The following is a 24,223-nucleotide window of genomic DNA, read 5'->3' as shown; positions in this document are numbered from 1 at the left end:
TAATTACGATTCCTATAAGACGGCGAAAAAATTGTGGCGGTATCCGTGAACAACGGCAAAAAACTCATAATTACGTATAACGTCATCGGGCAGCCGAACTACTTTCCGCCGTCCAGCTCCATGCTGCGAAAAATTTAGGCGCTTAAATTGAGTTTAGTATCGTCTGTACAGTATTATATATAAATTATATATAAATTAGGTACTGTACATATAATAACAGTAGAGCGTCGTTTATCCGAAAGCTGGTTATCCGAAACGTCTGTTATATGAAAGCATTCCAGTCGGCAATTTTAAATTTTCGCTAGTGCTGTGGCGCTGCAATCTTCGGCTATTTCTCGGGCTACTCAAATATTTTACGTTTTTGATACTAAATTAACATCTGAAGTATAATTTTTTATTGTTTTTATATTTTTCAATATATTCATTTTGTTTGTACATAATAAAAAATAATTTTTAACGATACAATAATCTTCGTAAGGCTTAACATCGACGAAAATTCAACACGAAGCGACACGTAACGAAAAAAAATTTCAACATGAAATAAATTAATATATTTTGTCGTACATGATTCGTTATCCGAAAAATAAGTTATCCGAACCACCCCAGTTACCATTTGATTCGGATAAACTACGCTCTACTGTATATATTAATTATATATAAATTAGGTACTGTATGTATAATTATATATTAACTTAATTTATTGTAACTTTATTATAATTATATATATATACTTTTTGCCGTCTAGCGCCACGCTACTAAGAGTTTAGGCAAACTATTGTCTGTACAGTATGTAAATTAGGTACCGTAAGTCAAATACAGTACTGTAATTTTATACATTTCTTATTCAATGGCCATATAAATTATTTATATTAATGATGTCTTTAAAGTTCATCGAAGTTTTTGCAGAAAAATAACTATCAGAAATCGCGGCCGCCTTTTGCCGCGCTGTTCTGCGACGAAAATAAGCTTAAGCAATGGAGTAGTCGAACGGTGCACACTCGGTAAGTACTCCTACAATTTTTTGTTTATACGGATTATTTCCAAAAAAATATACGTATTTTGGAAATGTTGAGACGAATTAGTCTAGAATCGATTAATTTCATGGAAGAAAACTTTTCAAACAGCCGTAGTCCGTAAACTTGACACATGTCGGGCTGTGATTGGCAATGATTTTTACAAAATTGATTCATAAAAAACGGAACGTATCTACCGTCTTATAGGAAGATCGACTGTATTTGTGCTTAATGTGTACATTTTACATCGCGTTTTCAAAAGAATTTTATTTTTCATTTTACACATTTTCTTTCAATTGAAATGTTTTTGATCAGAGAATTTCATGTAAATTTGTATTCGACAAAATGTTCATTTGTTTAGCCATCAAATTAAGGAAATTCACACGCGTATTGACGCAACCGGAAAGGGACAAAAGACGAACTCTTTCTCTACAAAAATGATAAAGAAATGGTAAAGGAATCAACGACTGCGTTCGGCAGACTCAACAGTTGCGGAGCTGTTGAGTATTTTTATGCCGAATGCCCTGTCTTCTACAGTAGCGTTCTCTTCATGTTTTGACGTCTTACATTTACGCTATCTATCGCAATCTTAAACTGACTAATGAGGCTGTTTGTTCCAACGAATACATCAGTCATCGTTCTGCAGATCCAGATTTTTACGTAATAGCTACCGGTTTGCTCAGTTACAACTGTTGAGTCCTCCGAAGCAGCCAATATAATTGCCAAAAATAAAAAATTGAAAATAGTTTTATAAAAATACTCAACAACGAGTTAGATAACTTTCCCGGCAAACAAATTTAAAATTGAATATAGTACCATATCTTACGATATTTTATTTAGAAATTTTTTTAAAAAAACTACTAGCATCGATGCCCCTTATACGCGAGCTCTAGTGTTAAATTTCGTTTTTTAATTTTTACCTCAGGCCGAAATATTAAACGAAATAGATTTCAACAAAAACACACCTAAACACACATCTACTGAATTATTTACGTTTTTTTTAAATTTTTTTTTTGTGATCAGAATTTCTCAAAACGTGGAGAGATTTACAGAAAAAACCCGAAAGTTTAAATTTGACACGATTTCAATACTTTTTCGTGTTACGTACATAATAAGCCAAGAAAATAAAAAATAAACGATTTTATTATAAATTTTATAGTAATAAATCGGCAAAAATTTTTATCATTCGTCTGTAGTTTACGGTTACGCCACCGGGGGGCAGCTCGTTGTTTTTAGGATATTTTCGGTTTCTCGTCCAGTAACACTGCTGCTCGTTTAAACGACGTTCTCGTAATCGCTACTATTGTTTATTTCTAAGCATTTCAAAGTGTTCGAAAGGAAAGAAAAGGTTAGTATATTCGTGAGTTGTTTTATGTACATAATAAATAATAAGCACAGTTTCACAAAGGAGTAACGTCCAAGTATTAATTCAGTGTTTCTCAACGGGGGCGATATCGGTGCCATATGGGCGTTTTTTCATGTTGAGGGGGCTATTAGAAACAATTTATATTTTGGGGGGCGAAAAACAATTTTCTAAGCGATATAGTAAAACATTATATTAAGAATAATTAGATATTTTATTCGTTATATCCTACAATAATTAAACAAATAACATTATACTAGTCACTATTCTATTTAATGCAGTACGAATTTGACGTTAGTCTTGGTTCTCGGCATCGGAATTTTGTAGTGAAGGGGGCGATACTACGTTGGAGGAAGCGACGATTCGTTAGAGGTTGAAAAACACTGTATTAATTTGCATTTTATCAACTTTAGGTGAGGTCGTCCTTATAAACTAAGAGATATTATCACTTCTATTTTTCCAATCTGTGTTTTACAAATATCCTATGGTTTATTTATGTGCACTTATTATATAATATTTGACAAATTGTTATATGTATATTGATGTGTGACCGGAAGTGTATAAAAACATAAATGTATAAGGATTTAATAATAGGTATAAGCTTATATACAGTAGACTTCACTTACGAAAAATGAGCGGTAGAAGTGCATCTAGGTAGTCCCGGTACTTCCGATACTATGGCATTCGATTATTTAGCCCGCGTAACTGCGCAGGCTTCGAGTGGTCCTCTTGGCTGTTCGTGGCATACTCGATGTTATGTAGTTTTGTGGAGTCGCCCTCGCTTGGGCACACGTCTGTGCTTCGCGTGTAGACTAGGTGGTAGACTGATACGTGTAAAAAATGACTTTCGCTCTTTAGGGGGCTACCGAAGTGCAATTTTACCGAATGGGCTAAACCGGTCCAGTTTCGAACTGACACGGTGTCTACTTTCAAGAGGGATATTGGAGGGAGACAGTCTTGTCGTTGGTCGCCCATATAGATATTTGTTAAAAAGTCGTATCGTTTAACTTCTTTCTCTTTCTCGATTGCTTTTTTTTGTTTCCTTTTAAGTATGTTTTCGACTTATTTTGATCTGTCGATTTTTTTGGAAACGGTGCAAATTGAATTTCCTGCTCCGTAAAGTTTTCGAATGTTCAGAAATTTATCGGGTTCGGTTTTATTTAGCGCCTGCCACCGTGAGGTGTCGGTGATCTGCCGAGGGGGAATGCATTCGTCCACGCATCACGGCACATTCCGGGAGGTCTTTTATGGGGAAAATGGCCCCTATTTAGGCGTTACCGACGTGAAGAAAAGCCAAAAATCTTTGCTCGGCCTGCCCGTTCGCGGGTTACGAACTTGTCGTCGGCTGCCAGCATTTAGTGGTTTTATTTGCTTGGATGCCGGTGGGTCCAAACTTTAATTTCTGAAAACCGTTTATTGTGGGATATTTTGCTTGCAGTAAACTGTATGACTGTATCTTTAGTTAGTCATGTGACTGTATCTCCAATGTATAAGGATGGCAAGCGATGGTATGATTTTTCTTGGCTGGACATATTTTCTGGATGCAAATATTGTATGTAACTGAGAAAAATCATGTTTTGTGCTGTCCTTATACTTTTAGACATGTCTTAGAAATTGACTTTTGTCATTTTTTATGATCTCTTGCAAACTGTAAATATTGTGAGATTAAAGTGAAATGTCACTTCTTCAGAACTCTCGCATTCCATTTGTTTAAGTGCATTTTAGCTATAATTAGAGCTAACACAAAATTGGTGGGGTCTTTATAGTCGACTGTAGTGTACGAACACTTTGTCTTATCCACTTTGAATTACTTTGTTTTAATGCTTTACACATGATGCTCACCTTATTTGATAACTTGAATCAATTCCATTTTTTGTTTCGGGGGAGAGAGAGAGAAAGAACAAGCTTGAATCTTTATTTTTGTCTTTCTGGATATGTATTGTCTGTATAAAATGTAAAAAAAAGGAATGTTTGCAAGTCAGTAAAAATAGTTACTAGTTTTTTTTTCACCAAAACATTGTAAAATTAAAATTTATTAACAATAGCAATTCTATGCTGCTAAGATATTGCATTTATACTCTTGTTTTTGTCTTTCATTTTCTTTTGTTTAATTTTTGACTTTTTGCTATTTATTTTGAAATGTTTGTTAATGTGAATCTTTCTAAAAAAAAAACTTAAAACACAACCTTACTGTATTTTCATCATAAAACATATAAATTACCATAACATCACTAATGGATATAAAAGCAGATCGTAAAGCTAATAAAATGTACTTTTTATTATTATAATTATAATTCATCAGGCAAACACAATTCAAAGAACTATTTAACTCAATTCTAATACTGATTTTGAATTTTAACAGCAAAATGAATCCAAATAATAGACTAGTTTCGGAGATAATTAGAAACAGAGATACGGAAAAACCAAAAAAGAGAAGTAGAGAGGATTTGAGAAAAGCTAAAGAATTAGAAGAAGCTATGAAAGCTGGTACTGCACCAGCTGCTGTTAAAGAAAAAAAGTATGTTTGGAAAAATTTATATTTTTTTCTAAGAGTTATAAAAGGATTGATTGATTTAATCGGTAAGTTATTTAATGATCAAAGGTTAAAAAAGGTAGTTATATCATTTACAATAAATTATCATTAAATCACTTAAAGAAATAATTTCATTTTTACAATTACAGTAATGCCATTTCTTGATTCAATGAGCTTTGTCTTAAATTTTAATTTATTAATATGTAAATTACCATGTTGTGATTATTATTACTATTACAGTAGATCCCCCTATAAGACGGTAGATACGTTCTGTTCTTTATGAATCAATTTTGTAGGAATCACAGTTTACGGACTACGGCTGTTTGAAAGGTTTTCTTCCATAAAATTAATCGATTCTAAAGTAATTCGACTCAACATTTCCAAAATACGTATATGTTTTTGAAAATAATCCGTATAAACTACGTTATAAACAAAAAATTGTAAGATTACTTACCGAGTGTGTACCGTTCGACTACGCCCGTTGCTAAAGCTTGGTTTCGTCGCGGAACAGCGCATCAAACCGCGGCCGCGATTTCTGATATTATTTTTCTGCGAAAACTTCGTTGACCTTTGGAGACATCATTAATATAAATAATTTTTATGGCCGTTAAATAAGAAATGTTTCTTTCACAAGAAATGTATAAAATTACAGTACTGGACAGACGATAGGTCGCCTAACTCGCCGTAGCGTGGCGCTAGACGGCGGAAAATATATATTTAATTATAATAAAGTTACAATAAATTAAGTTAATATATAATTATATATACAGTACCTAATTTATATATAATTATATGTACAGACGATACTAAACTCAATTTATCCGCCTAAACGTCCATAGCGTAGTGCTACAGACAGCGGGAAAGAAGTTTGGTCGCCTGATGACGTTTTACGTAATTATGAAAGTTATTTCTACCGTTGTTTACGCATACTGCCACAATTTTTATAGAAAACAGTTTTATAGGGGGATCTACTGTGTTTTCATAAATCAGTACTTTGATTACATGATTTAAAATTACAATATCCAATAAAAATTAAATATTGTGTAGTAACATCTGAATAGCATTAGCTGTGTCAATGAAAGTATCATAGGAAATAATAAACAATCAAAAAAAAGAAAAGGTAACTGGCTTTTATAAATGAAATTCCAACTAAGAAAAAATGAATTTTACAGATATTTACATTCTGAATTATGGAATATTTTTAATATATATTACCACTAATTCCATAAGAGTATTGCTTTTGATAAATATCTTCTTGAATATCCATTTGTTTATATAATTCATATATTATTTTTCTTTCTGATATTGTAGTTATGAAAGATAATACAGTCACACTCAATAACTTGATCTTCCCTAACTCAAATTTTAGTTTTCTCCCAACTTAACTTTCATAGACTTGATGCATTCTGCATTCTACTCATACAAGTCAAAGTAGTTTTGAGATCATGCGTTGCTAGCTTAAAATTTAAATCCAGCAACTTTATTTAATGTCTAATTTTGTGTGCTTTCTTTTGCATTTTCAAGGGATAGATTATATCATGAAATTGATTGATATTCTATAGAATTATGCCTCTAATTAAATAGCATAAAAGTAAAATTTTAACGGCATTTTGTACTTAAAGTAATTTTTTTTATTTTTAAATGCAAATTGACCAATCAAATCTTTGAATTTTAAAATAATTACTTTTTAAATTTTGAAAATTTGACAATGTAACAAATACACCTATGATTTGATGACTGAATTGTTGACCAATCAGATTTGAATTTGTCCATGTATATCTTCTTATTTGGAACTAAACATTTCTGTTGTATAAATTTTGCTGTAATATTTAAATTGCACGTTGACATTTTCATTGCTGATTGTGAGCAGTTATAATCAATATGTTGACTGTTTTCATTTCGAAGTAGGTAGAAATGGCACACGAGAAAACTAAAGTTTGGCAATAGCAGAAAATGTATCCATCAAAAAGAAAGATTGCAGAGAAAGCAAAAAAAAAAAAAAAACTAAAATTATTAAAGACTGGCATTCTATTAAGTACTTGCTGTACCTAGCTGAAAAACATGGAGAGCATCGAATAGAAAAGAATGCATAAATGTGAGCAGCTAGATATCAAAATGTGCAAATGTGCATGCCGAACTGATTTGTATAGTGTAGAGACAAGAATGTTCTCGTTGATGGAAATCTACTTAGAGAAAAAGCCAAACAGTTTGCACTACAGTTGGGTCGTACAAGATTCAACACACACATGAGAAGATGTACAGAATAGTTTTCGGTAAAATCTTTGATGAAAATGCTAAAGTGTGAGAGGTGGACTATGCAACATGGTTTTGCCACAGACTGTACAGAACAATAGGCTGTTTTCAACACAGATGAATGGGCTTATTGTTTTAAGTGTCTCTCAGACAAAACTGATGTCCAAAGATGATTGATTCATTTCATTGGTGTAGAAAACAGAGCAAAGGATATGTAGCTCTTGTTAAAATAATTTGTTTTCAAAAATTTCTTGTGAATAAATTTTAAACAGTGTAAAACTATTCAAAGAAGACATATTTCTTGTTAAATATACCTTTTGAATGATCCATTACATTGTGATAAAAATTAAGCATTTTTTAATGAGGTGCAAATGCACAGTCTTGTGGTCTAGATTTAGAAAATCAGACGAGAAAGGGCTAATATATGTCAATTATATTTTTTACAGTTCAAATTGATCGAGGTTTGTTTAATTCAAGTGAATTCTGAAAGAGTCTCTGAAAATAGAGAAAGGAATGCAATACAATACAGTTTGCTTTACAAATCTTGGCTGGACAATGCATAGTATTTGAAAAGCACTCTAAATGTTTTAAAAAGATTTTACTCAAGTGATTTTTTGTATTAAAAAAAATTGATTTTACTTTTTAAATTCATATTAATTATGATATTAAAAGAAACAAAAATATTGTTATTAAATCAATCACTTAAAACCAAACATTCTGTATTATCAGAATGTTTGATAATTCAAGCTGACTTTGATCTACATTAACTTTGATAATCAGGATTCTACTGTAGTATTAATTTTTAATAATTACAAAAGTTGTTAAATTTTTTTTTTCTAAACTTTAAAATTTTAAAACAAAGTTTCATAATGGGAATTTTATTATTTCAGAGACATCAATCCTCATATTCCACAATATATAGCAACTGCTACTCCGTACTTTGGTTCTTCCTGTCCCACTCTGAAACATCAGCGACTTCAGCCAGAAAGACAACAAAGTTATACCAAGATCAAAGAACATTTTGTTAGAGGACTAAAGGTTTGTCTAATATAGATATAGAAACCATTTGTATTTATTTACGATTTATCCTTTGCTTTTATTTGGTTTCTTTAACCTCAATATGTAACTGGTTCAAACACTGTAATTTTCTAGGAATTACCATGTTTAAGGACTTCATAATTACTACCCAATCAACAGCTTTACCTAATCTAACAACTAACTTCAATATTATTTTCTTAATTGTTTTCACATCGTGTTTTTGCATGATGTTCCTGATATTTTCTGGTAATGTTAACATGGATAACGTAATTTCGTCTCTCATACATACTCTGAAGTACCATATGTCTGTCGTTAATTAATTTAGCTGCAGTTGTTTTATATGGACTCTGTGGCGAAATAGGCATAGTTATATTTACAAATTAGCTATGATTTATCCTTTGCTTCTGTTCTGTTTCTTGGGTAAAATAAAGTTGTTCATTGGCTAATAATTACGGAGTCTGTAGATATGATAATTCCTAGAAAATAAGTGCTTGAAATGTTACATATTGACATATTTGTATTTGTTTTTGTAAAATTTAGTTTTTATTTCGGATATTATGATTCTTTTAATTAAAAAGAATTTAATTATTATAAATGTTTAAAGTGAGCTATGTTAAATAACATTAAGAGAAAGAATCAGAAACACACTTAATAATATGGTCAGACTTCCACATAATGTATTGGGTTGTTCGGAAAGTAATTTCGTTTTTTTTCCGTGGTAAAAAACACAATATTTTTATAATAAATTACTATTTTGTTGAATTATTTATTGATTATTTTGGTGAAATATTTGTTTTCATTGTTTCTGGTAGTAGCACGATTTCACATTAATAAAAGTTTTGATCGTTGCTTACAAAAAACTGATCCAAGTGATTTTTGACATTGTGATTTCAAGTAAATGTCTTACAATTAAAAAAAATTTGTACAGACCGAAACAAGTAATAATTTGAGTGTGCTCAGTCTGGCGAATATGGTCGGTGTGATAGCAGGTTTGAACTAAGTTATAACAGTTTCTAACGAGTTACCAAACTTGTGTGAAATTTGACATTATTGTGGTAAAACACTACGGCTGTTTATTAATCAATTCTGGCTGGCTTTTTCTGTTTGATGATATTACGCAATTTGTTTACTCGAATGCAGTACACTTTCGAATCAATTGTTAAATTGTGTGGTAAAAGCTCCAAAAAAAATTTCCTTAATATCCTACCAAATAGAGCATTTCTCTTTAAGAACTCGTGGAATTCATATATCGAGATTTGATACGAAACCAATTTGTTTCAAGTAATCATTAACAGTTCAATTTTACAAATTTAATTTCTTAGTAATTTCACGTGTTGTTATTCGGCAGTTTGCTTCAATCGGTACCTTTTATTTTGTTTTCATTGGCTTCAATTGGCCATCCATAACTTGGTGCATCTTCAATACTGAAATTGCAAGAACGAAATTTTGTAAACCAGTTTTGGCACTGTCGTTCTGTCAACAGATCTCTACCATACATGTCACATGATTTTTTTCTGGCTTAAACCGCATTTTTAATTTTTTGGTAATAAAAAAGCAAAATATGTCGAAAATCTGCTTTCGATCTTCCATATTTAATGAGACCCAAAAAATGAACAATTGCACAAAACCAAAATTTTTTATAAATAAGCCTTAAAATGCTAGCTGTTAAAATATATAATGATAATACGGTTTAAAATAAAAATGGCGGAAAAAATACGACTAATTCGTCTAGTGGTAAGAAAAACGAAATTACTTTCTAAACAACTCAATAGTTTGATATTACAAATTTTTCCTTACATTTGTCAAATGTTAAATTTAAAATTTTTTTTCTTTAGCACTGAAAATGCCACTATTCAATGAAGTTTCATTTCTGGTGAGTAACTGAAAATACAAGTAGAGCAAATTCAAATTTTGGCATTGAGAAAACTGCGTACTTTTGTACAAAGTAGATTATAAGATTCTGCAACACACATCTGCCATGATACAAATGGATGATAGAGTTTTTTAGGCTTTTACCTTAGGCTGAAGAACTTGGTCCTTTCGCATAATAACAGGTGTTTGTTCACAGAATCTTATAATCTGTCTTGTAGCACAATGTGAAAATTTAATCTTGGTCTACTTGTATTTCAGCCACTCATATAATAAATTTTGTAACCGGATAAATGAAAAAAAATCTTATTTTTTACATCGCTAAACATTGAAACTGCTTAAGATTTTGATTCATTTCTGCAATTGACACCTTTAGGGTTTTTCTTATAGTATAGAGCAATAACTTTACTATGCTGTATTAAAACTTGATGAATGATTGAGATATTCTACTTGAAGATAGTTTCAAATAATAATCTTTTTAATATATTCACAATTGTAAGAAATGACTTGTGTCAACAAGAAAACATTATTGACAATAATAAAGTTAGAATTAGTCATTTAAAGTATAAAACAGTTTAAGTAATACGAAAAATGAGTGTGTTTTAGCATTAAAACTTTTTAATAGAGATAAAAGTTTATTATGCATTGTTCATATTTTCAGAAAATATTGTATTACTCTGTCCGTTAAACAATTATCTTTTAAAATAATAATTCAGGACATTAAAGTTCATTAAAATCACTAACATAGATTATTCAAAATGATATCTTCTCTTGTATTTTTAGAAATTCCAAGCATGGTTTTCAATAAAATACAGTGGTGCCTCGTATAACGTATGCCTTGAATAACGGACGCTGCGAACGAGGGACTTTGTTTTGATGTTACATGACTGGAACAACAAACTTTCTGCAAACAAGTGCGAATGATGTTTTCACTCTTTTTCCGTTGCCAATGACAATCTGCTATTTTTAGAATATATTATTAGTATATCTGAAGAACAGAGCTCCAGTTGGGATTTGGCTTGCTCGCTCGTTTATTACGTACATCACCTCAGTGCAGGGTATTTACATTTATTCAAGTGTTGTGCAAATCATGGCTTCTAAAAGAACAGAAATGTGATTTCAATTGAAACAAAGCAAGAAATCATCAGAAAGAGTAAAAGACAAAAACTTTTTTGTCAAATGGGGAGAGGTTGAGGAGTTTACCAACACTTACTATCCAAACAGAACCGAGACCAACAGGATCAACGATCTGTACAATGACACCCTTGCCTGTCATTTCTGACAGGTGTTGAAGAAAAGAAAGAAACAGATCACTTTGGACATGTTTTTCAAGAAGTCAGCTGCCAAAAAAACAAAGGATAAAACAAGTGGAGTTTATTCTGCGAGCCCCAGTAGCCTCTCCTGAATCTGACTCCTATTAAAAAACAATAAAAAAAGATTTGCTGCATGTGTAAAAAGTCTCTATCGTGTTCTTCCACCTCTTCCTCACAACATCTGACTACCCGGCATAATTGGTGACTGCTGCATTTTCATTTTTTTTATGGTACAGTGTGTTTATTTTATGCTGCGTAACGAATTATATGTTTTAATATGTACTGCATTTCTGTGGGAAAATGCGTTTCGTATAATGGACTTTTCACTTAACGGACATGAACCTGGAACGGATTACGTACCTTATATGAGGCACCACTGTATTTTAATGTTATATTAGAGGAAATGAAAGACACAAATAATATCTATATTGCTCAGCAACTAAATCAAGAGAAACAAAACACCTTTTTTGCCGAGAAATAAATATAATTTAAAAAAAACAAACGTTTTTTTTAAATTATATTTACTTGTTTTTTTTAAATTTGTGTTATTTAAGGCAATGCGTTTATATTTCACTTACTTGTTTTTATAATATATTTTTTAGGAATTTATTATTAATGAACATCAAAAGGAGAGAAATGATACTACATTCAAGCACTCATGTTTATTTTGTAAAAAAGTGTTTAAAGGAAACAGGTATTTATTATTATTATTATATATGTAATGCTTATTTGTTATTATACACAAATATTGATTAATACTTAAATTAGAATACTGTGAATTTGAGGAATGAATTGGAAAATTATAATTAATATATACAGTATCTGATTGCAAAAGAGTAAATGGAATTAGATTCTTAAAATTGAGTTTTTAATTTAAATCAATTTTGTTTATTGCTCAGAATTTTTGTTAGCAATAAATATTTATATTCAGAAGAAGCATATTATCAGTCTTCAGTATTGTGTGGTCATATAAATATACTCCTGTACTCAAAAAATAAGGATAATCATTAATTTAGCCTGTATATCAAAACCTANTCACTAGTCATCACCTTGTCAAGATGAGTGTACGCGATAGTTTCAATAACCCATAATGATACCAGCAAGAGTGCATCACAGACAAAATAATCTATCGCATTTAATGATGATTAGTTGTTATGGATTATTCATTGTCACATTCATTGATGACACTTGGCAATTGCCAGAGTTATATGCCATTGGCACCGTGTTGTCCCCAGTCAGCACTGAGTAACTGGTATGATTATATCTAAATAAATAATTCTGGAAATGAAAGGTTGGGTGGAAGTCCAAATAGCGTAACTGCATTGTAATAACACGGTATGTGGGAGTTGCAGGTTTGAATCCCACTTTGGATTAATTGGTTTCTTCCAGAACCCTTTAAATTAATTATAAAATTTATCAAGATACAGTGTCTAATGCATGCCTCTATGCTAAATTTAATTATTAATAATAGCATTAATATAGTCTGATAAAATCCGACAATCATTTGTATTTATTCTGTATGATATACTGTTGTTTGTTCCTATCAACTACGATATGAGCATTGTAATCAGACTCAGAAATTAAGATTTTATTTTAAAAAAATTGTTGTACGTTTTAGTGATTTTCTTTTCATGTTTTATTGTATTTTTGGCATGTTTATTTTTTAAGATGCATCTTGATTTTTTTTGGAAGCTTACTAATAACAGAATTGAGATGTATTCTCTTCTACATCATGATAAGTTATGTACTCATACATTTAATGCAGATAATTGCCTAAGTGATTTTTCTATTAAAAGAGCATTTCGTTGTTGTTTTTTGTGGATGATTTTTTTTAACTCGAACATGCCTGTTTCTTACAATTGTAACTTTTATTAAATTTGTTGTTAATAAAAATTTAATAATGATAGTCATTACACTATGTTTTATAGTAATTAATAATATAATTTAATAGCATGATATATTTTTTTGATAGAAACTACTACTAAGTTGTAAATTTTAGTATGTAATTACTCAATACTCAGAAAAATAAATTTATACTTGCTTTGTTAACATCAATAGAAATTGAATGATTCCTTTGTTATAAATATAAATAAAGTAATGAAAATTTTAATTATAATTCAATAAATTATAAGTTACTTATAATTTCTTATTGATCAGCTTTAAATATAAATTTTTGACTTTTTAATAATGTGGGTGTGTATATAAGTGTGTGTGTCTAATTTTTTATTTTCTATTTTAGCGGCCAAGAAAAAGAGGTGCCAAATTCACAAATGAAAATATTGCCGAAGACAAAGTTATTTCGCCAGATTTAAATTTGGACTACGATGGAAAAAGAGATCGATGGAACAGATATGACCCTGCAAATTATCAAGCCGTTGTGGAAGAATTTGCAAAAGTCGAAGAGGTAAATTTGTAGAAATATATCATTACAAGCTTAAAAAGCAGGTTTGTGGAGTCGTGTAAAAATCTTCTGACTCCAACTCTGACTGCTTTATCATTTGACTCCAACAGGGGCGGACTGGCCCTGAAATTTTTGTGTGGCAAATTTATTATCAACCCAGCCCATAAACAAAAATATGTATTTTTTTCTATTTATATTTAAATACAGTAGAGCGTCGATTTTCCGAATCAATTGGGGACTGGGGTTGTCCAAATAACTGATATTTCGGATAACTGATTTACGTACGAAAAAATAGTTTAACGTATCCGATGTCGAAATTTTTCTCCTTTGCGTGTCGCTTCGCATTGAATTTTCGTCGATGTTAAGCCTAACAAAGACTATTGTATCATTAAAAATTATTTTTTTATTTTGTACAAACAAAATAAATATATTGAAAAAAAAATAATTAAAAATTATACTTCAGATGTTAATTTAGTATCAAAAACGTAAAATATTTGAGTAGCCCAAGACATAGCCAAAGATTGAAGCGCCACAGCACTGGCGAAAATTTAAATTTGCCAACTGGAATTTTTTCGGATGATTGACTTTCGGAAAATCGACGCTCTACTGTATATTCAAAATACAACATTGACGATAATTACAATAAGCACAAGTCTACATTCTACAACATTGATTTTTATTAAGAAGTTTGCTTTGTTGAGCATTAATATTAATGACATCATCAGAATGTAATTCGTTTAAAAAATCTTTTTCCACTGACATTAACATGAAGGTTTCTAGATTTTCTCGCGATATACTTATAAGTATCTTAGCCTGCTTTTAATTAATTTTAACATTGAAAAGTTTTGTTTACGAGACACTTATGTTACAGACAGATAGTAGATATTTGTATGCTTGACCAAGTATAAAAAAAACACCACTTAACATGTCATATCTGAATAATATATTATAGCAACAAATAGGGCAATTTTTGCAAGCAATGCAGTAAGATAATAAAATTGCATCTTTATTACTTTCTACTTGATCATCAGTAGTACGTTCATTTTTGTTTAATTTTATATAAGTTTCACTGACATTTTTCTTTAAAATATTTCACGACGATTTAAAATGTTGCAATTCTGAAATAATAATGTGTTGAGTTGCTATAGGATTGATTAAACTGTATTAAATGACTGCTTAATTTTTTAAATGCATTTTCAAAAATATTTGGTGACGGTCTCTTAAATTTTGGGCTAATGTTCTTTGAACTCGCTGTAAGATGACCGTTAAACTCTCCCCGGTTGCTTTCTCTTTCACCTTCTACGATCGAGCACGTGTGGATTTGGTCCGGGAATGCGACAATTAAATCATTTTACACTCGTTCCTATTTACGAAATAAATCACCGATTTATTAGAGAGGTTGCGGCCGAAGTTTTCAACGCGAAAACGTGTACGTTGGTCGTTCAGTGCCGCCTTCCTGTGAGTCTAGAAGTTCGACAATGGCATTTGGAACGTCGAGCATGATTCCACTGACGTTCCGGAACAAACGCCACCCTCAAACTTTTACACTCACAGGAAGGCGGCACTGAACGACCAACGTACACGTTTTCGCGTTGAAAACGTCGGCCGCAACCTCTATTAGCTTTAGCTCGACAACCAGTTTCCCATTGGAGAGGGGTGATGTCCCGGTCTCACACTACAAAATAGATTATTTTTAATTAAATCGTTTAGAATATAGAGAAATTATTATTGAATAACATTTTTTACTTACCTAAAATAAAGGAAATAATATAAGTGGCCATTAAATTTGTTATGACTACAATCATCGCTTTGGTGGCTAGCTACAAAACTAATAACTCGCATTTCTATAGTTTAGCATTAAGACTCATAGAAGTTATGAATAGTTTCTAACAATGTAAAGAAATGACCGATTTTCTCTGTTTAGAAGGTGGTTTTGATTATTTTTCTTCCAGGATGCTTTCTGTTTGGGCTGAATTGGGCTAATGTAGTGTTTGACTCAGGTCAGCCGAACTAATTTAACTTCCGATACGGGTAGGGCCAGGTAAAATGATGCAGGCCTACACATATTACACCTAAAAATTAAAATTTACCTTACTTAACGAAAAAAATTAACGAATTTTTTAAAATTATACTTAACCAAAAGGTACATTATGTACAGTATATATTCAGAAAAAACAACCCAAATTGTATACGGCCCATGTGGAATTTTCCACATTTTCAACATGGGCAGTCCGCCTTTGGACTGTAACCAGGAGCAGAATTTTACCAAATTAGACCCGAAATTCCGATGTCATCACATAACCTCAGAATAAAATATTCAATAAATGAGTTGGTAAAGATAGAACGTAAAAACTTTTTTATTCCATAGCTAAAAGACTCTAAGTAATGAAACAGTCAATATATAAATATGTATTTGATAATACTTACTTTCCCAGCTGTTATATATAACAGAGGGAAAGAGAAAATGTCGGTAAATGACCCCGTCCAAATTTTTACATTTTTGGACTCAGGACATCTTGACATGTCGAAATATGCAAAAGCTTCAGTTTTTTTTTTTCTGTATGTATGGACTCTGTGTGTGAGGCACGATTTTGTTCACCCTGTTTGTAGCCTAATAACTTCTGTGGTTATTAAATTGGAGTTGGATAATTTAACACGAGTTATTAAGCTTCAAAGTGGTTGAACTAAATCGTGCTCTCATACACATTCTAACATCTGAAGTGAGAACATTTTAATAGGTTTTACTGTCTATTATAAAATGACAAAAAGCTTAATTTTGAGGGTAGAGACGAGTTTTATTTAAAAAAAATTTTGAACACTAATAACAAGTAAAATATTCATTAAGTTTGACCTTACTAGAGATATGACACATGACCCCTTCTAGGTCTTTACCCTGTCGACCTTTAATTAAAAACAAAAATTTAATAGCATTAATGTCCCTTTATATACAGGCTACAGTGCCAAATTTTGTTTCTTAAACTTTAGCCATTCTGAAATATTGTTTAATATCTCAAAACAGAGAATAAAGAAATTAAACAAATTAGATGCCAACACGTGTGCACATTTTTTTCCTTTGACTGTCTTCGGGTTCAGGAAGTCTCTGAATATGTAGATTTGCATAATTATTAAAGAGTAAATTTGACATGCTTCCAATACTTTTCCGTTTTATTTACATAACAAGTTGGAAAGTAAAAAGGAGTCGAAGTTTGCTAAATTTTTTGACGACTCCGACTAAAACACCAAAACTCGACGACTCCAGCTTTGACTCTGACTCCACAGCCCTGTTAAAAAGTTAAAAAAGAAATCCAACATTAACTAAAAATGTGTAGTTTTATTACTTTTAATTTTTTGAAATTATTATATATTAAATATGGAAATCAATAATTGTTGCAAGAAATGATTGATGCATAAACTTTCTTAAAATTTAATTTATATGTTTATTGATATAGAAGTGCATTTAAACAAAAAATATATGTTAAATAGTAAGCAAAGATGATACAGTAAACTACATAAATTTGAAAATTTATAATTAATGTTTCTTAATTTTTCTGAGAAAGACATACTGTATGTGTAGTAAAATCAATGAACTATAATGTTTCAAAAATAAAAATAATAAAAAAAGCATCTATCATTGTAAAATTGCTGTATCACATGTAAAAATTTCTCAATTTTTAATGTTGATAATTTGACAAATGTGAAGATTACAAAAAAAATGGTTAGATGGTATGAGACAAATTTTTCTATGGTACACCTAGTAGTCTAATTTCTCTTTAAAATAATTTTAAAAATAATAAAAATTATAAATGTTTAAGTAATTGATTCTTGACAATTGTTTGGTCAAGATTCTAACACAGTTTGATGAACTGAACAGCAATACATAATAAAAAAATTGCAATTAAATCATATTTTGTAGAAAAATTTGTCCTTTGTACAAAATGCTTGCTTTAAATTTATGTAATTAAATTGTCTAAAAAGCAAGAATAAAAGTGTTTAAATAAATATTTCTAAAGTGATTAAAAATTACCATGTTTAAATTTGTGCAGTTATGAATTAAAACAGATTCAAAACAGATCCAACAGATGTAAATTAGAATAATTTAATCTAATTATGCTAAAATTAGTCTGCCTGTAAGTATATCAGTCTGACAAGTAAAATTATAAGCTAAAACAGATTCAAAACAGATCCAACAGATATAAATTAGAATAATTTAATCTGATTATGCTAAAATTAGTCTGCCTGAAAGTATATCAGTCTGACTAGTAGAATTATAAGCTATGATTTATAATATTTATATAATATACAAAACTACCTATCATCCAATTAGTATAAATCATCTTTTTCTATTAGAAATCAGAAATTTTTACATTTGTTTGATTATAATTTTAAAATGTAAGTGTAAAGAAAAAAGTTTAATTTCTAAAGTCAAAATACTGTAGTTTCAACTATAATTGATTTGAATTAAATTATTATATAATTTTCAATAAATTAAATATTTTTGAAAAAATTCTATATTGTCATTTATTGATTATTCATTTTAAAACAGGCTAAAAGGCAATTAAAAAAGGAAAAATTAAAGCAAGATCTTTTATCTAGTGAAGTTAGCACTATAAAAGAAACAGTAAGTAATATCAAGCAATTTTACTGTAGTTAATAATTTTTACAGAATGTACATTTTTTATTAAACAGAATATAAAGTGCTTTTGGTATATTAAAAATTTTTAATATCAAAATCAAATTTTATTAGAACTTTCTAAAAACTCATACATAAAATAATATTTTTATACTTTAAAATGTATAATAATAGGCAGTTAGGTTACCATCTTGTATTAAATTTCTTAATAACTGCATTAATTTTAAATTAAATAATTTATATACTATTTAGCACAATTGCCAAATTGTCTATCTTTAGTGTAAATTATATATATTATAGTGTTTAGCTGGTTATAGTTTAAAAGTTAATCCAGCCGTATCTTTTTCTTTGATAATAATAACGAATTAATAATTAACCGGCCATAATTTAATTTGACATAGAATAATGATGATGAAGACGAAGAAAAATACGCCGAGAATGCGAACATGCCGGGTACAAAATTTGACAGTGAACAACAAATTACTGTTCGTAATTTACGTATAAGAGAAGATACTGCAAAAGTAAGGTTAATTTAAATATAGAATACTGTATAGTTAACTGATACACAAAGAAAGATAAATTTGAAAAATTATTTTCAATTTTTAGTATTTGAGAAACTTAGATCCAAATTCTGCATACTATGATTCAAAAACAAAAGCCATGAGAGATAATCCATATCAAGAAAGTAAAAATTCAGAAGAGTAAGTATACTCAAATTATTTATATTTGATACTGTTCAAAATTCTGAAATACAAAGTCTTGGAGGTGCAAAAATCCTATATTTGACTTGATATTCAGAAATGTTGAAATTTTGATATGAAAATAAGTCATAAAGCAATTTCTTGACATGAAAAAATCTTAGAACAATTGTGAATAATGAGTGGCAGATTTAACTAACCATAACCCAACATCTCAAAAAATGTTTAATTTGTTAATAAAAATTATTTCTGGGCCTCTTGAAAATTTATTTTTAACAACAGTGTTGTTCATTTTATATTATGGAGTCAAATATCATAAAAGTCACTGTCAATAATGGTGTTAATAGAATGTCTATGTAGTCATTTTAACAAGTGAAGATTTGAAATTTAAGGATTTCAAAATGGATCTGTTCATTTGATACATGTTAAAAAATGCCAATTTTAAAAATTTTTATTGATAATGCATTTGTTCAAAAAAAACATTTTTATTATTATTCTTATTATTATTTTAATTTTATACATTTATAAAAATATATAAAATAAATTTATTTTATCTAATACTAAAGAATGCATGGAATAAAATTGAAACAATTTTATTGGCTAAATTTGACACAACCCATGTCAATATGCAAATTTTTGAATTAACTGCAGAAACTACATTTTATTTCGTTCAAGAAAATCTTAGTAGGTATTAAGTTCAAGTAACATGTTAAAAATTCCAGGTCCTGTTTCAAACAGTGATTGAAATGAAATTATATGATTTTATAATTTTCATGTCAACAGAAGCAAAATGCCATTGTCAAATATTTTAAAAATTAAAAACATTGATATAGATCAAAATTTTGGAAAGGAGGTCTGAAGAAATGAATGAAAAGAATGAAAGGAAGGTTTAGATGAAGTTTGCAAAGAAGCCAGACATTTCTATCTGCAGGCTGCTCTAGAACTGAAACTTACAAAATCAATGGTGTAAGAAATAAAGTAGAAAGACTTCTGATTGACTGATTATAACAAAAAATCAGCATCAAAATACAAAAACAATCAAGCAATTTGGGCAAAACATAATTATTGTAAAATTTACAAACTATTGATTGCTTCCATCCAGTAGTAGATTAAAACTTACCATGGATGATGAGTCATACTTTGTCTTGGATTCAGATCTTTGTGGGGCCATAAAGTATTTCATTACTGAATCACTGAATATTCCATATTCAGCTTTCTCCAATCCTGTTCCTGTCAGATCCAGAATTCAAGTGAAAGAAAAATTTCTGCGTAATATAATGAGGTGGCATAACATGGATAAAGACAGATAAATATCAAAATCAGCATTTATACAACGAAGTGTGAGTGGTTTGATTTATTTATATCGATGCATAAAGAAAATTATGATCTCACTTGTCAGGCATCATTATCAAATACACGATGTTTTATTATGGTTTGATTTGGCATAAATAAAATGACATTTTATTTAGGGAAACAAAATTAAGCACTTTGAATTGTCATTTCAGGTCTAAACCTTCTTCATCTCTTACAATTCTTTAGAAAACTGGTCATGAGTAAAGTCACGGGGAAAAGTTTTTTAAAGAAGTTAAACTCAGGACCAGTTTTTTCAAAGAATTGTCGAGAAGAGGTTAAAACAAACTGCATACAAAAGCAACAATTCAAAGTGATTAATTTTGCCGTGTTCTTCTAAACACACATCCTGTATGATAAGTCCTACATTTGTCATGTGAGATTTAAGTACAACAAGAAGCTTTGAACACAATATAACTTTAGTTAACATCTGTATTAATTCACTTAAAATTCTTATGACATCATGTGATGTGTATGCCAGAGAAACCAAAACAAAGAAGCTATGTGTTGTGAATTACATTGTACTACTGCCTGCCAAAATCAAAACTGGCCAGTTTCAAAAATAGCCAATTTTTCAGTAATTTCAGATTTCTGGAAGTCGGATATTTGGTCTTGTACTATAAAATAAAATAAAAGTTGGCATCAGTTGCAATCAAGATAGAATGTTTACAGATCATTCATTTTTTTCTTCCATTAGTTATAAAAGAGAAAAATCAAATATTGTGTAGTATTTGATAATCGGAGTAAATTTGAGTAATAAACAAATTACTGTTAATACTCTGAAGGTAAGTGTCTTGATGACAGTAAATGAACGTGCTTAAAAGTTACTACAAAAGACAAAATTCTGTTTTAAAATTTGCTTGTAAATATTTTAAAACAGTGTTCATAGACATCTGAAACAGATCAGTCATGATCTATTTTAAACACTAATGAAATAGGGTTTATTGATTTCTATCATCATGCAGAATTTGTTCAAATTTTAAAATTGAAAAATTTGTGGTTATTTTAACAATATTGTGAAAATCTCTTCACTACTTGAAATATGCATAATAATGATAGGCTTTTTTCATTCATACAAACATAATATTGGCTGCTGATAAAAAGAGTAGTAACGAAAGCTGATGATGTAATAATTGGCTTAATTTAAAAATTGAGCATTTATTTTAAGTATTTAAGATAGTATATTTAAAAATGATTGGCTATCACTCTTGGTTAATGGGATGAAACATTATTGTAAGTGTCGAACGATTACATTCTACAAGATATTTTAAATATATAAATATTAATTTTTGAACAAATTATATTTTTTTAAAATTTAGTGTAAAAATGCAACATTTTAAATAAAACATGATATTAGTATTTAAAAATAATGTTTAATTTTTTTATTTTTAGGTTTCAGTATGCTGGAGATAATTTTGTTAAAGCTACCGGAGATACGGAAAAACATTCTCAAATGCAGAGTAAATTATTTCTCCCTATCTCTCTTTTAGTTTAAGTGAATTAAAGTTTAATTTCAAGCAAAAATAAGTCATATTCATTTCTATTTGTATAAAATACAGTCTGAATTGAAAAACAAAGACAGATTAATTACAGAATTAATTTCATAATTTTTGTTTATTTAATCAATGAGTTACGTTTACAGTGGTACCTCAGGATACGAACGCCCCAGCATACGAAATTTTCAGGATACGACATGAAATTCGAACATATTTTTGCTCCACGATACGAACAAAAACTCACCATACGACGTTACATTAATTCGCATTTTTCATTTGTTTTCCTTACTACAGTTATTTTTTTAATGTATTACTTGGCTTTAATTTGAGTATGTTTTTCGCGTTGGAACGAATTATTTGGTTTAACATGTAATCGTATGGGAAAGGTTGATCCACCTTACGACATTTTCATGATACGATCTCAGTTTCGGAACGGATTAATTTCGTATCCTGAGGTACCACTGTATTTAATAATACATGAATTATTCAAATATTTGTATTTCATAGGAAAACAAAATATGACATTGATAAGGACATACTTTGTTTTTCTTTTGCTTTAGGTACAGAATAACTACATTCAAAAATTATATTTCTTTACATCTTTTTGCAAAACACACACCCACTTTTTTTACACGCAAGAAAAATTGTTTCTTCTATCTGGATATGTGAATACAGTATTTACTGAAAAATAATATTTTGAGATCTGTATTCAGAAGTAGTGAGCAAAAACACGGTGTATTTATATATATTATTATTTGTAACAAATAAGCAATCTTTATGGTAACAACTAGAAACTGCAACAGTCGACCCCCCTATAATTACGGTCCCTATAATTAAGATTCCTATAAAACTACGAAAAAATATACGTATTTTGGAAATGTTAAGTCGGATTAGTGTAGAATCGATTAATTTTATGGAAGAAAATCTTTCAATCAGCCGTAGTCTGTAAACTTGACACGTGTCAGGCTGTGATTAAAACGACTTGTAAGAAATCGGATTCCTAATAAATTGGAACGTATCTATATCTTATAGGGGGGTCGACTGTATATATTATTATTTGTAACAAATAAACAAACTTCATGGTAACAACTAGAAACTGCAACAGTAGATATTTAGACACTACAAACAATCTGTGTATGCAGCAAAACCTTTTAATTACTAACTTTTTTGGTTATTTTTAATGAACATCTTCAGGTAGGATACAAAATTAAATGATGCATAAAATGGAATGCTTACAGAGGACTAATGTTTTATTTTGCACATCGATTTTGTAACTGTGTAACAGAGTGATAGTAAAAGGGCATCTTTGCCAAATGTTGCTCAGTTCTATCCAATGCAGCGAATACACGTATCTGTTTTTGTCCGTTTTTCAGGTTCATAATGGAGCTTTTCTGGACTAAACCTCTCAAAGTACTCTGCAGCATCTCTCAGAAAAACTGTAGAGTAAGGAAGAAAGCTGGAAAACAATCCAAACTGAGGCCATCAATACAGTTTATTACCTTCAGTTTTTGTATCAAAATGTAGAAACCAGACATATCATTATTTCAGACAGACCGTCATTTGTGTTTAGAGTAAACCTACTTTAATCTTCAGAACATTTGAGGATTCAGCAACTTCAATGAAATTAAATAAAACTAATCTCAGTACAGAAAGTTTGCATTAGAATGTTTTTCATTTCAAAAGACCATGAAAGGCTTAGATTTCACTCATAATGCACTCCAACCAGTATGATAATTTGGTGTCAACTGTAAAAAAAATTATGGATTCACTCCATAATTTTATGCTAATCACACACCTTATATTATTGAAGGGTTAGTTTTTCCATATTAGCACACCCTGGGTATGTTTTATGCTGGACATGTTAAAGTGCATAGATTTTATTTTTTTCTTTTATTAAGTTGGATATCTTTTCCTTCTCAGAGTACTGAGGTCCAGAATATGTTGTTAGTTTGTATTAATTAGTCTCATAGTGGGCTCATAACATTAAACTAGTCGCTGTAATAGGGTTCATAAAATTATGTATAATTATTATCTATATTTATTTTATTAGTGTGTGTGTGTGTGGGAAGATGTTAATTATCATAATTTTTTAAGTTATTTTTACATTGAACACACATATAGGAAAGACTAATGTGTTAGTAATTAACCAAATCTAACTTTTTAGTTTGTCCAAGGTTGCAGAAGAAAGGAAGGCAACTGTAGCTAAATCAGTGATAAAGTGAGGCATGTTAAATATTAAAAATCAACTGTTTCATGTTACATATAA

At 29.8% G+C, this 24,223-nt stretch overlaps 1 protein-coding gene across 1 annotated transcript in view; it reads left to right on the top strand.

The window, feature by feature from the left end:
* The first annotated feature begins 2,284 nt into the window (after positions 1-2,284).
* LOC111637757 (pre-mRNA-splicing factor SLU7-like) overlaps positions 2,285-24,223 on the top strand; it is a 30,860-nt gene continuing 8,921 nt past the window's right edge. The window contains exons 1-8 of the mRNA XM_023383320.1: positions 2,285-2,361; positions 4,739-4,894; positions 8,053-8,200; positions 13,622-13,786; positions 18,327-18,401; positions 18,815-18,934; positions 19,020-19,114; positions 21,854-21,921. Coding sequence (XP_023239088.1) covers positions 4,743-4,894; positions 8,053-8,200; positions 13,622-13,786; positions 18,327-18,401; positions 18,815-18,934; positions 19,020-19,114; positions 21,854-21,921 — 823 coding nt within the window. The 5' untranslated portion in view covers positions 2,285-2,361; positions 4,739-4,742. The remainder of the gene's footprint in view (positions 2,362-4,738; positions 4,895-8,052; positions 8,201-13,621; positions 13,787-18,326; positions 18,402-18,814; positions 18,935-19,019; positions 19,115-21,853; positions 21,922-24,223) is intronic.

This window comes from Centruroides sculpturatus, unplaced genomic scaffold, assembly GCF_000671375.1.
Source record: "Centruroides sculpturatus isolate CEXI.00-Female unplaced genomic scaffold, Cexi_2.0 scaffold1145, whole genome shotgun sequence".
Taxonomy (NCBI): Eukaryota; Metazoa; Arthropoda; class Arachnida; order Scorpiones; family Buthidae; genus Centruroides; species Centruroides sculpturatus.
Note: the sequence above shows the minus strand (reverse complement) of the source record. Positions and strands in the feature narration are given on the sequence as shown.